This window comes from Hydra vulgaris, chromosome 09 (genome assembly GCF_038396675.1).
Source record: "Hydra vulgaris chromosome 09, alternate assembly HydraT2T_AEP".
In the NCBI taxonomy this organism is placed as follows: Eukaryota; Metazoa; Cnidaria; class Hydrozoa; order Anthoathecata; family Hydridae; genus Hydra; species Hydra vulgaris.
In genome coordinates, this window is record NC_088928.1 from 41791041 (window position 1) to 41806161 (window position 15121).

The 15121-nt window shown below is 27.4% G+C and overlaps 2 protein-coding genes across 7 annotated transcripts in view; one reads left to right on the forward strand and one right to left on the reverse strand.

Annotated features, from left to right (window-relative positions):
• Nucleotides 1–14582, forward strand: part of LOC136084796 (uncharacterized) — a 74669-nt gene extending 60087 nt beyond the window's left edge. For 2 of the 3 annotated variants that reach the window (XM_065805750.1, XM_065805749.1), the window contains one exon: nt 10470–14582. In XM_065805750.1, the coding sequence (XP_065661822.1) occupies nt 10476–11858 (1383 nt within the window). In that variant the 5' untranslated portion in view covers nt 10470–10475 and the 3' untranslated portion in view covers nt 11859–14582. The remainder of the gene's footprint in view (nt 1–10469) is intronic. The other variant, XR_010640856.1, reaches the window with a different exon arrangement.
• LOC136084795 (uncharacterized) lies at nt 440–9557 on the reverse strand. Of its 4 annotated transcripts, XR_010640854.1 has the most exons (10): nt 9414–9533; nt 6390–6474; nt 3330–3444; nt 2866–3006; nt 2531–2618; nt 1971–2151; nt 1360–1544; nt 1114–1279; nt 843–889; nt 440–756 (listed from the first exon to the last, which is right to left on the reverse strand). XR_010640854.1 is itself a non-coding variant. In XM_065805745.1 (8 exons), the coding sequence occupies exons 1-4, from the start codon at nt 9434–9436 to the stop codon at nt 2080–2082; spliced, it is 324 nt and encodes a 107-aa protein (XP_065661817.1). In that variant the 5' UTR covers nt 9437–9543; the 3' UTR covers nt 440–756; nt 843–889; nt 1114–1279; nt 1360–1544; nt 1971–2079. The 4 variants fall into 4 exon arrangements, 2 of the variants coding, with proteins under 2 accessions (XP_065661817.1, XP_065661816.1); XR_010640855.1 differs by lacking the exon at nt 6390–6474 and having other exon boundaries at nt 9414–9557; XM_065805745.1 differs by lacking the exons at nt 3330–3444; nt 6390–6474 and having other exon boundaries at nt 9414–9543.
• Nucleotides 14583–15121: the final 539 nt, after the last annotated feature.

Genomic DNA, 15121 nt, shown 5'->3' on the forward strand with positions numbered 1-15121 from the left:
ATAAAACGGTGCGGCAAAAAACCGGAATCGGTTTTTCAGACTGAAGCCAGATTGAAACTGTTTTCGGTTTTTTGAAAAACCGTAAAAAATCGGTTTTTCAAAAATCCCTTATATTGCGTTTTTCAAAAAACTCATATCGGTTTTTTGAAAAACCATCATTTAGTTTTTTTGCCGGGGCAACAGCACCGGGGTAACTTGGTAAGACGTGCTGTCCCCCTCCGCCTTTTTTTCTTCGTTTATTGACTTTTTTCAGAAATTGAGGATTTTTTCAACGACAAAAAAAAAGACAGTGATTGTCCCCACGCCCGACAGAATTAGACAAAATTCAAACGATATTTGCTTTTTAATAAACTAATTACCGATTACCACAATTCAATATCGTAGTATGTTACCATAAACCCCATTTGTAGAGAAAGATGATTTTTAAGAAAAAACAAAATTTAAATACAGCTAATTGTTTTAAATATCATACCAATTTTACATTTAAAGTTTGCATAATTTAGATATTTGTTTAGCTGTTTTGCAAAGTTTAACTTTATCCGATATAACGTGGTGTTCAATAAAATTAAGTGTTTTTAACAAAGGCTTAGGATAGACAATGTCAAATAAAAAATATGCTGCCATAACCATAGTAACGCCACATGAAAAATCTGGAATGTCTTTTGCAACAAGAATTTTATCGACAAATAGATCAATGGAAATTGGTCTAAGAACTGGGCCTTTAATTCAGAGAATCGGAGTTAGACAAACTGGATCCTAAATCAAAATAAAACATCAAGTTACAATTAAGGTATACTGAACCAAATATCTGCACTAGCAATAAATTACGATAAAACTCTTACCGTATCAAAAACATATAGTAAACTCCTCTCCTCTGTGAACAGATGAACTAGCATAATATTTGTATTAATAATTTGAATATTAAATTTTTTATATTTTATATATTATATAAATATTTGGTAGAACAATAACAGAAAACAATATATATATATATATATATATATATATATATATATATATATGTATATATATATATATATATATATATATATATGTATATATATTTATATATGTATATATATATATATATGGATTTTGTAATATATTACTTACTCTCATTTGATTCTTCATTAATATCAATTAAATGCAGCTTGCACTTAGTCTTCAGGCTCATTTTTAATTCCACTAAAGTTTAGAATCCTTCACACATTTTGTTTAAAAGCTGTAACAAATTTCTATTAATATCTGTATTGGTCAAAGCATTTGAAGCCTCTAGCAACTAAAATTTAAATGTAGACAAACTAGATTTATAGAAAAACACTGTGCGTGATTATTTGCATAACTTTTTTATTAGCTCACAACTCTTTCAAACTTGAGACAAGGATATTTATCTAAAATATCCTTCACAGTGTTGTTTTAACAATGCTTCTTAAGCGTGCCGATGATTAAATGAACTTGGCTTTTCAAGAAATGGACATCAGGACGCAGCTATTGCATTCTTCAGATAAAAATGCCAAAAGGTCATCAGTAACATCGTGTTCTGTCTGTAAATAATAAAACTTTATATTCATCTGAAACTGTCAACATGTGAGATTAAATAATTTACCTAACATAATTCTTAAAACAATTTTAGAAACTAACTTTATATAAACTAATTTTATATAGAAAAATTTAGAAAAAGTTATAGTTATCATAATTTGGTGGAATAACTCATCCTGCAAAAAAAATTCAAAATTAAAACATTGGATGACTGGATGAGGGACAAAAATTTCCAAAAATCCAGAAAGAAAAGAGAAATATGAGTATACTCCAATTTCTTTCTTTCTGGAAGTAGGGAAATAAATAGTATCAATGCCTATTTTTCAAATATATCTCTATCTTTCTTTGACTCTATGAAAAATATGAATATATATAAAACTATAAACTAATTCTATTACATTCATTTTTTAAATACAAAATAACATATATACTTGTGTAATTGAGTGGCAGAATCTCTTAGCAGGCAATATCTGAGTCATTGGCTCATTTATACCAATAGATTTCCTTTTACGGCCTCCATTGGCATGTCCATACTTTTTTTTATATTCCATTAATAACTAGAGGTTGTCTAACTTGATTAAGTTTTTCTTTGAAAGCATGAACTAGAAACTCCTACAAAAAAATTTAACCTTAGAATAACAATTATATATATATATATATATATATATATATATATATATATATATATATATATATATATATATATATATATATATATATATATATATATATATATATATATATATATATATATATATATATATATATATATATATAGTAGTAGAAAATCACTTAACAAAAATTTTTTCCATGAAACACAGTGTTAAATGGAAAAAATTTTTGTTAAGTGATTTTCTACTACTAAAATAATTGCTCTGTTCTTTTAAGAACATTGAGCACTCTATTGTGTAGAATACTTTTTAAAGTTGTTTAAAAAAAATTAATTGACACAATTTTAAAATTAAAATGTAAACTAAAATGTTTAGCTTACTGAGCCATTTCCATGTGTTGGCTTAACATTTGGAAAACATAGCATCACTTCATGTGCTAATTGATACAATTGTGAACTACTTGGATACCTAAAATAAACAGATTGATAAATTGATATGTAATATATTTTTTTAAATAATATTATTAATAAATATTAAATTTCATAACTATCATTTCACTATTTTTACTAAATTTGTATAAATAAAATTTAATAAAAAACTTGAAAACGCTTCTAGATTTCTTATTAAGAAAATTTAAAAAATCTAGTAAAAAAATAAAAGATCATATCAATCTTATTTCATGAATCATATTAAATTTAAACAAACTTTTACATACAGCCCATGTCTGGATTGTATAACATCAAACAATACATCAAAAAACGAGGTCTTCAATTTTGATTTTCCAGGAACATCAAAGTTTAATTCTTTGCAGGAAATTGCAGTTACCAAGAAATTTGGTAATATAAGTTCTTCACCACTAAAATGTATTTTATAAAACATCATTTAAAAATTGTTTATTAGATCCCCTGCTTATTAGACAGTCTAATAAACAAAAAAGTCTAAAAAAAGTGTCTAATAAACAGGGGGCCGTAATAACCATTAATAAAGAGGATTATTAGACAATAAGAGTAACTTTTTAGAGATGTTGATTGTTATATGTACTTATTTTAATATCTTATTATAATCTTATAAAATCATTATCTTGAGGTCGAATTTAAAATTGGAAGGCTAAAATCATTTACAGATTGTAAGGACTGAATCGAAATTGGTGAATCAGAACAACTAGCTTCGGTACATAACCTTTTAAGAATAGCTATCTCTCTTTTGAATGTAATTCTTAATTTAATAATGAGAATAAGCTCCTTTAGTGTAAAGTCGTCAATGTCCAGCAAAACTGTACCATCTATATCTTGCTCTAAGATTTATACAAAAAAATTAAAATGTTTACTTTATATAACTTAATATAACCTTTTTGTAAATTACAAAAATGTTATATTTACAATTAAAATAATACTGTATTTAATGAAAGACTTTAAAGAATTTAAAGAAAAAATAAAAAAAAATAAAAAAATATTTGTTATAAAAAAAATCATGAATGCAAGAAAGAAAGAACAATTTAGTTGTTATTAAATATATGTGTAAACATATGATAAAACAAATATTCATTATATATTAAGAAATATATTAATATAATAACAAATGTTTTACAAAATTTTTTATATTTTATTTTATAATTATTAATGACCAGTTTCACACTTTACTACACTTTATCTCTAAGAGTTTTTAAACTGAAAACTAACAGTGTATATATTATTTTTAATTTTAAAATTGATACATAATCAATAATGGGGAATAAGTTAAGAGTAAGTTTCAATATATATACTTTGAGTCTAGTTTGTATTAATATTTTAATATTAATACTAATTTTAAAGTGTTATAACACCTGACTTCTCAAAGTAACTAAACATCCTGCTGATGTTATATACCCATCAAGCGGTTCAGGAGAAGCTTCGCTTCCAACAGGTTGAATGCATAGTGTGGAGGATGCAGATAAGCAGTATGAATGACAATAGTGTAAAAACTGTGAGCAGGTGCAAATATTTCCAACAAAGTACCATCTTTCAGAGTGTTTTAACAGATAAGATTTGCATAAAAAATAGGAATCTCGTCATTTTGAACGGATACAACAAGATAATCTTTAACATAATAAGTTACATGAATAATAGATACACTTGTAGCTTTAAATATTTTACTAATATTATATCCAAAATAATCAAATAGTTCATCTTGGATATTCTTTGGAAGACACAAAGTTGTAACTCCATTCTTCTCAGCTTCATTGTTTCGCAGACAATCATAAGAATTTAATTCTGCACATTGTCTCATTTGGTGTCGCTTTGATAATGTAAAGGTAATATTTTTGAAATAATGAAAGAAATAATGTGGCACAATCTTTTAAAATAATAGTGCTTGGATTCATACACCATAAATGTCTTAAAGGGACAAATAAACACAGCATTCTTGGGTAATGTATAAGATAATGCATTTTTGGAGTCATTTGTCAGGATATTCAATATTAAACATATACAGAAAATTCCCAATAAGGTATGTTAAATATGTAATTTGATCACGTTTAATTGTGAATGAAAATAAAATGTCAGATATTTGACGAAACAGCAAAAATACTTCCTAAAACAATGGAAGATTGTCACGGTGGATAGAAAGATAATCAATAATAATTATTGGAAAATTTCTAAAGAGACACCAATTTTCTGAAGCTTTTCCGGAGAGATGACCATTAGCAGAAATCAAATGGTTGCGTATTTCACATGGAACATTTCTTGAATCATGAAATCCATATGGATATGTTTTTATTTCATAGTTTAACTGGATTAAATTTATGATCTTATTTTCAACCAGTTTTTGGATTGTCAATTTCAAAAGAAGTGGAACTATTCCCTCTAGAATGTCATGATATAAGTCTGGTGGAAAGGATTCAATAACATTAAAGTAAGGCAATCTGTCTAAGCTGCATGATTTATTTATTCCAAATATTGCTTTATTTGCAGAAAAACTTTTGACTGCTTGTAGATGAGTGTTATAATTTGAAATTGTTCTCAATGAACAAGAGTTTTCTGTGTATCTCAAAGATATGGCTTTATGATTAACTAAACAAAATCGGCAAATTCTACCTGAACTGAAGCAGCACCTAAAACCGGCAAGGGAGTGAGCCCCTAAATTGTCTGCAGATACTGAAGCAATACAAACATGAAGATTGTGTTTAGTTCCTCCTAGATTAACAGTTACATAAGAACTCATTAGGGATATTAGTTTATCAATCAGCGGCTTTAATACATCATGATAAGAAGAAAACTGCAGTATTTTAGATCTGAACAAAATGGCGAGGTGTATCTGAGACGTTGTTGAGCGATAACGAGGATGTAAATTTCCAATAGTGTAATATACAGTTTTTGTTTACCTTCTTTAGAACCTAAAGGATTAACAGTTTCAAATTCATCAATAAACAAATGGATACGAATAGCAGTAGGGTGTTTTTTAAAAAAAGAATGTCTTTTGTAAATTTCTCCATCACAATAGTCATACATAATACCAGTTACGTGCATGTGACAAAACTCATTAAATATATCTTCTATACCTAAAACTCTTTCCAGATTATCTTTTATACTAACACTAAGTGGTATTTATGAGTTATTCCGTCTGAACTTGTAACTTTTTTTTCTTGTGGCTCTACCATTTTTAAATTAGACTTACAAAAATTAATCAATTGATATTCATGAATAAAAGAAGAAAATACATCATAAAGATAGTCATTATCTAATATATGGACTAAACTGATATTATCGTTTTGTTGGATTAATTGCTTTATTAAACTGTTGTACGACAAAAAGAAAACAGTAAACACTTCCCTTATGTCACTTGCTAAATCAACATGAACTTGGCTTGCAACTACATGTTTTTCTCTTAATTTTAGAAAATTATGGCATAAAGAATTTTTTAAATGAGACATTGTTTGTAGAAAGAGACCTAGAAAATCGGTGTCCTGAACTAAATTTTCTGATAGCGGAGTAAAATCTTCAATTATAACTGATGTGCTAATTGTCGGTTTTGGGTCATTATCAGTTGCATGCGCTCTCCTCACATGCTGTTGAAAACTGTGAAGCTCTTTGAAACTTTTATTACAGGTTGAATAGCAGCAGTTAATCTTCAGATTAAAATCATGTAGGTGGTAATTACTGTAATGCCTATATAGCTTTAAATATTTGATACTGGTGCTAAACACATTGAACAATAGAAAAAATTTATCATTTTATTTAAATCTGAATTGTTTTTAAAAACTACCAATGAATTTGTCAACACATGTTTCTAAACCACAATTTTTTAACCATAGAGCAACATCCAAAGATGACCAAGTTTCAGGTTGTTCCTAAAACAAATATTTTTAAATTTTAAAGAGTTTTTATAATAATAACTTGAGTATTTTTGTAGTAAGTATTTTTAGTTTTTTATGCAAAAGTTAAAGAATATAGTTTATGGTAAAAAATTTATACTCAAACTTACTGGCAAAAATGTTAACAACAACTCAAGCCATTTTCGCAAAATTTTCATAACTCAAATAGTAAAAAGCTTACGGCCTTAAGATAGGATTTTTTGAAGATACGGTTTTTTGAAAAACCGTTATACTATACTCACGGTGGTTTAATTTTAAGCATTTGCGGACATTTATTATGCGCATGCGTTACTTTAAAAACAACAACATCGTAATTTTGATTTTTTTTTTGTAATGGTCTTTTACCGTAACCTAATAAAAAAGGTCATATCGTTGCTTTGAAGATGTATAAATCAGATATAAACTATAAACTGATAAAATGTGTGGCCAAGGAAAACATATTTTATTTGAAATACTTAATTTATTAATTTTTATGTGACAAAATACGCAGGAAAGTCGAAAATTATTTTATGGTCATCCTTACTACTAAAACATAATAATTAAGCATTTATTAGAATTTTTATGATTTAAAGCTATATATATTTAAAAAAAAGATGGTTTTAACTTTATAATAAAAAAAAAATCAGAGTCCGGTTACTTTTTTAAGTTTAAAAATTTTGTACATCAAATCTTATATTTTAGCAATAAAAAAACACGTAAAAATGACTGAGTCACATGAAACAAAACTAAAAACATTATGCAGAATATGTGGAGAAAGTCTAGATAATGATAGTGTTCTTTTGACAAAACATATTGTTAGAATAGAATTTTGTTTTTTTATCCGAATTGATAAGGACCACCCAAATAAGCATCCTCAAAAAATGTGTTATAGATGCTTTTCAATATTAAGAAATATTGAAAAAGGTTCAAACACTGAACTAAAATTACGATCTTGGCCTGAAAATTGCAATGTAACTGAATGTGTTTGCTTTAAAGCTAATAAAGGAAGAAAAAAAAAAGAAAAAGATAAGTGGAAGACCTTTAAGTATTAGTTATAGTGAAAATATTTGGACCAGACACAAAATAAATAACATACAATCTAAACTTTTACCTCAAACAAAATTTAATCTTAAACTGCAAGATATTAACTTCACTTTAAACCCTCATGTGCATCTTTGTGTGTGTACTATTTGCAACGAAATTATGCATAAACCAATTATTATAAAAAACTGTCTTCATTCATTCTGTGCACCATGTCTATTACCACTTATCATTGGCAAACTAATATCAAAAACAAAATGCCCTAAATGTTCCTTTTCAATTCCAAGTGATTAATTTCATCAACCAATGTCATTGAAATGATAGAAAATTTGCAAGAAGTATGCAAGCAAGGTTGTGGTAGATTGTTTAAAGTCAAACAACTGTCAGAACAAAAGAAACATCAAAAAACTTGTCAGACAACTCCGATATCAAGTTTAACAACATTATCAATATCATCGTCATCAACTTCACAAATAAACTTTTCAGATATATTTGCATTGGATTCAACAAGTGTTATACCAAGAAATATTGAAGATGCTGCTCTACATGTAATAAAACAAAAAATGTCTCAAACATGTTAACAAAATGTTAAAAGTAAAATAATATCTAATATATACTTCCTAAATTTATAAAATCTACTCTTTACCAAAAACAAAGATTACTTAAATTTAAATGTATAATACAGTATAAATATATATGTGTGTGTGTCTGTGTGTGTTTAAGTGGAATAGATAGCTAATACTAACATCATTAGACATAACTAGATACATAATTAACAACAGTTACTACATATAATACATATTTCACAATTATTTTATATATTAAATTAGGAGATAAGTATCCTTGAACTTTGCAACTCTATACCAAACCTTGTAGTTGAACTTGGGTTCAACGACACTGATATACATAGAGAAACTATTAAAGTTTGTAAAAACTTCAAGGTACTTTTCTCTAAATTTGGAATATGTCACAAGCTTATTAACTCCTGCAATCAGTTCAATGAAGATAACAAACAGGACCTTGGTATGTCATATGTTATAATTTGGCAGAACACAATAAATAGAGAAAATTATTTTTGTTATTTGATCTTTATCTTTGTTTTTTTAAATCATTGTGTTATATATATATATATATATATATATATATATATATATATATATATATATATATATATATATATATATATATATATATATGCATATATTTATATATATATATACATATTATTGGTTATAGAAAATCGAATCAAAGATTTCATGAAGTACTTCCGTGAAAACTGGCCAAACGCTTCAATCACACCCAAGCTTCATTTGCTGGAGTACCATGCATTACCTTTCATTAGAAAATGGGGAGTAGGACTAGGTACTTATGGAGAGCAAGGTGGAGAAAGTCTTCATGCTGAAATCAACCGCATGAAGAGTACCTACTGCTATATGAAAGGAGTGCGTAGATTAAAAAGCATAATGAATGAGCATTTCATAAAAAACAACCCAACTGTAAAAAAATACCAAAAAAAAGCTCAACCAAGAAAAAGAAAAATTGTAGATACTAAAAATAATACGATACAATACTGCAAAATGGTTTAAAGAAAATAAATGGCAGTATTAAAGCCTATATAATATTTCTGTCAGTATTTTTAACCCTTCAAATAAAAAGAAAACTTACCAATATTTAAAAGCATTATATTATTACAAAAAAAAGTAACCGGTTTTTGATTTTTGCTTTAAACGATTCACGAACTTTTATATTTAAAAAAAAAAATTTAAAACTTTAGAATATAGACTACAATGTAAGCACAAGTAAAACTTCGCCTTAAAAACAGCTTTGTTTCACTTTAGTCCCACTTTCTCTTTGTAAAATTATTTAAATGATAGCTTTGATGACACATACCATACCTAAAATATTGTTTTGATATCATTTCTTATAGACTATTTAGAAATATCTACAAATAAATCTAATTTGAAGTTTAGCAACTTTATTAGTAATTCTTTGTTTACTTGCGGACATTATTGTTTACCAACATTTGAGCAGAATATAACGCATGCGCATAATAAATGTCCATTACTAAACCACCGTGTACTTCAAGTAAAACGTAAAACGTAAAGTATAAAACCAATTTGATTTTTAAGAAACCAAAAATCATACCATTTTTTAAAAAACCAATTAGTTATTCAAAAAACCACTAAAAAACAGATGCGTTTAACAGGGTATATACAACGGCAAAATATATATATATATATATATATATATATATATATATATATATATATATATATATATTTATATTTATATATTTAAATATATATACAAAAATCTATATATATATATATATATATATATATATATATATATTTATATATATATATATATATATATATATATATATATATATATATATGTATATAAAGTTCTGGTAAAATTTATATGTTGCGGACCGTAAATTTTGTATGTTTGTAATCACAGAGAACAAGCAAGACAAAAAATAAGACAACTTGTAAAGTTGCGTAAAGAATTTTAAAGCCCTTTGGGACTTGTATTTGGTAGTTAAATTTAGCGTGACGTACTTAAATTCAAAATTAAAATGCGTTTTAATAATCATCTTTATTTAGAACGTAAAAACTTAAGATTTAATATTCTTTCATATTTTAATAAATAATATTTAGCTTTTTAATGAAATTTAAAAAACAAAACTTTTTCATGAAAATTCTTTGCCTCAATGATAAAACAACCTTGTCACTTGACAATTTTTCGTCAAAAAAATTCTTTCCGTTTATTGTATCAAATTACTTATCAAATCACTAAATGCATAAAAATTAAATAACTTAAATAGTAATAATATTAACGAAACGTAAAACAAAACAGTTCTAAACTTGTTAGAACGTTGGTGAATCTTATTTAATTATTTAATATTTTATTTTTAAAATATTTAGTTTTATAAATATTATGTTTAGACTGACATGAATGAGAAATTAATAAACCAGTGTCGTCCTGATTGGTCTAAATGGAAAAACATGTGTTGTATTTTGTTTTTTACGGCAATTTTATGCATTCTATTAAGTACACTTGAGTATTACAAAAGTGAAAAAATTTTTAAAAATACTAAAGGTTTAAAAAGTTGGAGTAATAACAGCTATACAGTTTTATGGAACAACCTTTCAAAGTTTTTTAATAAAAATCAGTTAAATTCATTTCCACTCAGCTTTAATGCTAACCAAAGTAAGTTTCCGAGATTCCGAACTACCAAAAAGCCGTGGGACTCTTTGCCAAGTTTTGAACTAAATATCAGACTCACAAGTATTGAACCTAGATGGTTTTGGACTTATCAAAGATGGTTTTTGAAAAGCTTGAAGCTGTTTTGGCCTCAAGAGCTCTATAATTTAACAATAGTTTTAAATGCAGAATTAACTGGTGATCGTCTACTCGGAGATCAAATAGCATCTATGTGGCCTTTTCCAAAAGTTGTTTATATCGAGAAACCAATAACAATAGCAATCGGTGATAAGAAGAATTCGGACCGATTTAGAATGTACTATGACGCTTTTTTTCCAGATTTATATACAGAAGCCGACTTTATAGGTTTTGTTGATACTGATACTCTTTTTATAACACCAGTTACTCCTCAGAGCTTGTTTGAAGGGAATAAACCAATTGTTATAGGAATTGCCGGAAACGTTTATTATGCTTCATGCACAGAGTTTATGCTAAAAGTAAAGCAGCTTATGATATGCATGTCTTATTTCCCGGTGACAATAAAAGTGGTTCATTTAGTTTTAATGCGAGCACATATCGAAAAATTACACGGAAAGAATTTTTCAGAAGTGTTTGGTGAGGCTGTTTTGAGAGTTGGAGGCGGAACTGATGGTTGTTTGTGTCAGTTTGCCGTTATGTGTAACTATATCTATCGATTCCATCGAGATGAATACTCTTTTCGAATTCAAATGCATCCTGATAATAGCATTAAAAATGACTTTCCAGAATCTGAAAAAGTTCCTTTTCCAAGAGTTGCGATTCATTCCAGACATATTATTCCGTATAAAGTAGTTGATCCTATGGCAAAAGATTCTATGATATTGTTTAATGAAAGAATAAAGGAAGGTATGTGCAGGGCGTTCGGTATTGAGTGGTGTCCAAACATTTATTGCGCTGAATTCTCAAATAGCTCTCTACACAAGTCATTATATGCATTTGAATACTATGATTGGAGTTGGGACAAGCGCTGCTCTGAAGAGCAAGAAAAACATTATTTAAATGTTAGAAACTTAATTGATTATCAAATTAAAAATAAAGCAAAGTTATTTGGCACTTTTGAAAATCATGTTAGCTCTTGTATGTTTTTTTAAATAAGAAATATTGTTTAAAATATTTTATTGACACTTTTCTTTTACAAGTGGATGTTAAGTCCAATTTCCTATAAAATCATATTTGTACGGAGTACTAATTCTATTTTGAATAATATGTTCACGTTGCAAACTATACTCATGTCCAACTAAAAAGAGCTTAGGGGAGAGTGGGGCACCATGACAAATGTGGCACCATGAAATAAAGCAATTATACAGCGATGTAAAAGTATTGTGACAAACCCTTTTGAGTTGTAATCAGTTACTACTAGATGTATTGTTTGACATATAATTCAACTCAGAACATGTAAATAATATCGCGAGAGGTTCATTTTTTTTTTTTCTTTTTTCGTTGCAAAATAATTTATAAATTTTTGGAGTGGTTGCGTTTTATGATGTTTTATTCACTGTCTTTTTCGGAATATGCTTCTCTTTTGAAAACTATATTTTATGAGCTATTCAGTGTGGCAAAGACGTTTAATAAAATAATTTTTGGAAAAATAAAAACCAGTCATATTATTTTATCAGAATGTATGGGGTACCATGAAACAGTTTTAGTGGGACACCATGAAACTAAATTAATTGTACCATTTTGTATATTACTCGATAGTCAAGCATACTATAAATAATTTACCGTGGGAAATATTGACTTCTATACTTTAATGTTTCACCTAACTTGATACCTAATTCGGTTGACCATGAAATAGATTTTACGTAGGAAAAATAAATGTTATGTTATTTAGTATTTATGCATGAAGTATGATTATGTACTTATGTAGTAATAAGATGAATTTTGTCTTATAAACATAAGTTTGCTTTATTATACTAATATCAAGATATTTTTCAACTCATTTTTGTTGAAGGACTAACATTCATTTAATTTATGCTTTCATACTGATTTCTATTAATATATATCAAACCTATTTAAGTAAATCTAAAATTAGCGTGGTATCAAATCATGATATGGCCATGAATTGAATTTTTATACATTGTATAGCCTCTTGGTTATTGCTTTAATATTTGTCTAGTAGAATGAGGTGCTATGTAAGAAAAACTAGGAAAGGAACCTTCTCAAGTAATTCAATGAAGGTAGCTGTTGATTTAGTTTTAACAGGAGTGTGTTCATTAAGAAATGATGCAGAAAAAAATAAACTTTAATTACAGCATCTTTGCAGGTAATTTGTGCTTATGTGTTTTGCACCAAAAGTATTTGTCCTACTTAATAAATGAAACTTGTAAAAATTTGTAACTAAAAGCAAATTCTAAATGTTTTTAAAGAAAAAAAGGAACAAAAGAAGGAGAAATCATTACCATGAAACGCAATTTTACTTCAAGAAAAGTATTTATTGAAAAGCAAGGAAATCTTTTGAGAAAGTATATTGCCAAGTATTCTAAAATGTGTTATGGACAGTCTGATGTAAATTTAAGATCTATGATATTGCTATAATAAATGATAGTGATATGGCTATAATAAATGATGTAAAAGGTCCCAGTAACTGGGTTTAAAAGAAGAAAGCTGGAATAGAATGGATGAGCTTGTTTTTAAAGAGTTCGAATGCCAGAAGAATGTTCTTTGTCAAGAGTTACATCTTTCAATAATTACAATGTACAAAAGTTTTTTACTAATTTAGAGGTATTGTAATTAAAAAAATCGCAATATGATGATGGATTTCGAATTTTGAATTTGAAACAGCTACCACCACTGTATAAAAGTGTAATAAAATCATTACTAAAAGTGTAGAATGTGGAGCTTTGGTGACAAGTTGTTTTTTTATATGTGCCTCAGGTGCTACCATTCCACCTGCAATGATGTTCACAAGAAAAAAGTTGAAGCAACATATGCTTATTAATACATCTTCTGGATCTCTTGGTCTTGCAAATCCAACTGGATGGATGAATACAGAGTTATTTGCAGTAGTAATTAAACATTTTATGTCAAAAACATTCTCGTCAAAATAAAAATCCATCTCTACTTATATTTGATAATCACGAGAGCCACTTATCTATAAAAACTATTGATCTTGCAAAGAGTAATGGAGTTACTTTTCTTACTATACCACCACATAGTAGACGCAAAATGCAGCTCATAGATATCTCTGTATTTTCTCCATTCAAAGTTTATTATAATGACGCAGTAAAATCTTGGCTTCTAAATCATCTTGGAGTGACAATGACTAGTAATTTACAAAATTGTATTTTGTGTTTACATCGCATATGAAAAAAGTTTTTCTATCACAAACATTCAAAGTAGATTTAGGAAAAGTGGAACATTTCTTTTTGACAAGAATGTATTTTCAGAAGCAGATTTTTTATGTAGTGTTGTTACAGGTAGAAACAATCCATATAAATATCAAACAAACACTGGAGAAACGCTGAATACCAATAATTTATTACTCTCACCAGAAAAGCTTCAAGAGTCTTTTGTCAGTTCTAATGTTTTAGTCAAGCCATTGATTCTGAAATTATTAACTTTGTAAGCTCTTCTCAGTTTTAAGGATTTCGAAAGGCAGCTAAAAAAGTAGAAATGAAACCTCGTGAAAAGGCGAGCAGTATAATAGCGACAGATACACCAACAAAAACTGTTCTCGAAGTAAAAGAAAAGAAAAGGATGATAAAGAAACAATTATCTTATCATTAAAAAAAAATTTGTTTCCGAAGGTGATTAATTAGGTGATGAACACGATTCCTACTCTTAATTTTTAAAAATTTTGTGAATCTTTAGAAAAAGTTGTTTCTTTTTTTTATATAAGTTGTTTGTGATGTTTACCTACATTTAATAACTTCTTTTATTATCCTGTTTCATGGTGCCCCATAGACTGTATCAAAGTACCCCAAGGATACAAAATTCGAATTTTACTCAAGTGGTTCTTACAAGTTTGACCTCTTTTATTTTGTTAATTGAAGAATTTAATTTTGAAGGTATGAAGTTTATCTACGAATTGTACTTATTGCTCAAAAAAAAAAACGCGTTTAAAAAAGTAGTTACAAAACAAAAACCAGAAGTGTATCGTGGTGCCCCACTCTCCCCATACATATGCAATTTTTCAAATAATAATGAAAATTGTTAGTTGATAGCTTCTCAGCAAATTTTTGTATTACTAGTTAGTTAAAAACCGTCGCGGTTTTCAACCTTTTTGAATTTTCTTGCCCTAAATCTATTAGTGAAAATAATTTTACTGGTAATTAATATCAATAATAGTTAATAATAGATATATAATAGTTAACGGTACTTTTTTTTAATCTTGATTTACCTCCCCAAGGCCAAG

What these genes read in the sequence shown, in the direction of transcription:
- LOC136084795 (XM_065805744.1), bottom strand. Translation starts at nt 3,032, where the DNA reads ATGATGTTTTATAAAATACATTTTAGTGGTGAAGAACTTATATTACCA. An exon ending in ATACAATCCAGACATGGGCT is followed by an intron (nt 2,619 to 2,865) that starts GTATGTAAAAGT and finishes TGTTTATTTTAG; the next exon opens with GTATCCAAGTAGTTCACAAT. An exon ending in CAACACATGGAAATGGCTCA is followed by an intron (nt 2,152 to 2,530) that starts GTAAGCTAAACA and finishes ATTTTTTTGTAG; the next exon opens with GAGTTTCTAGTTCATGCTTT.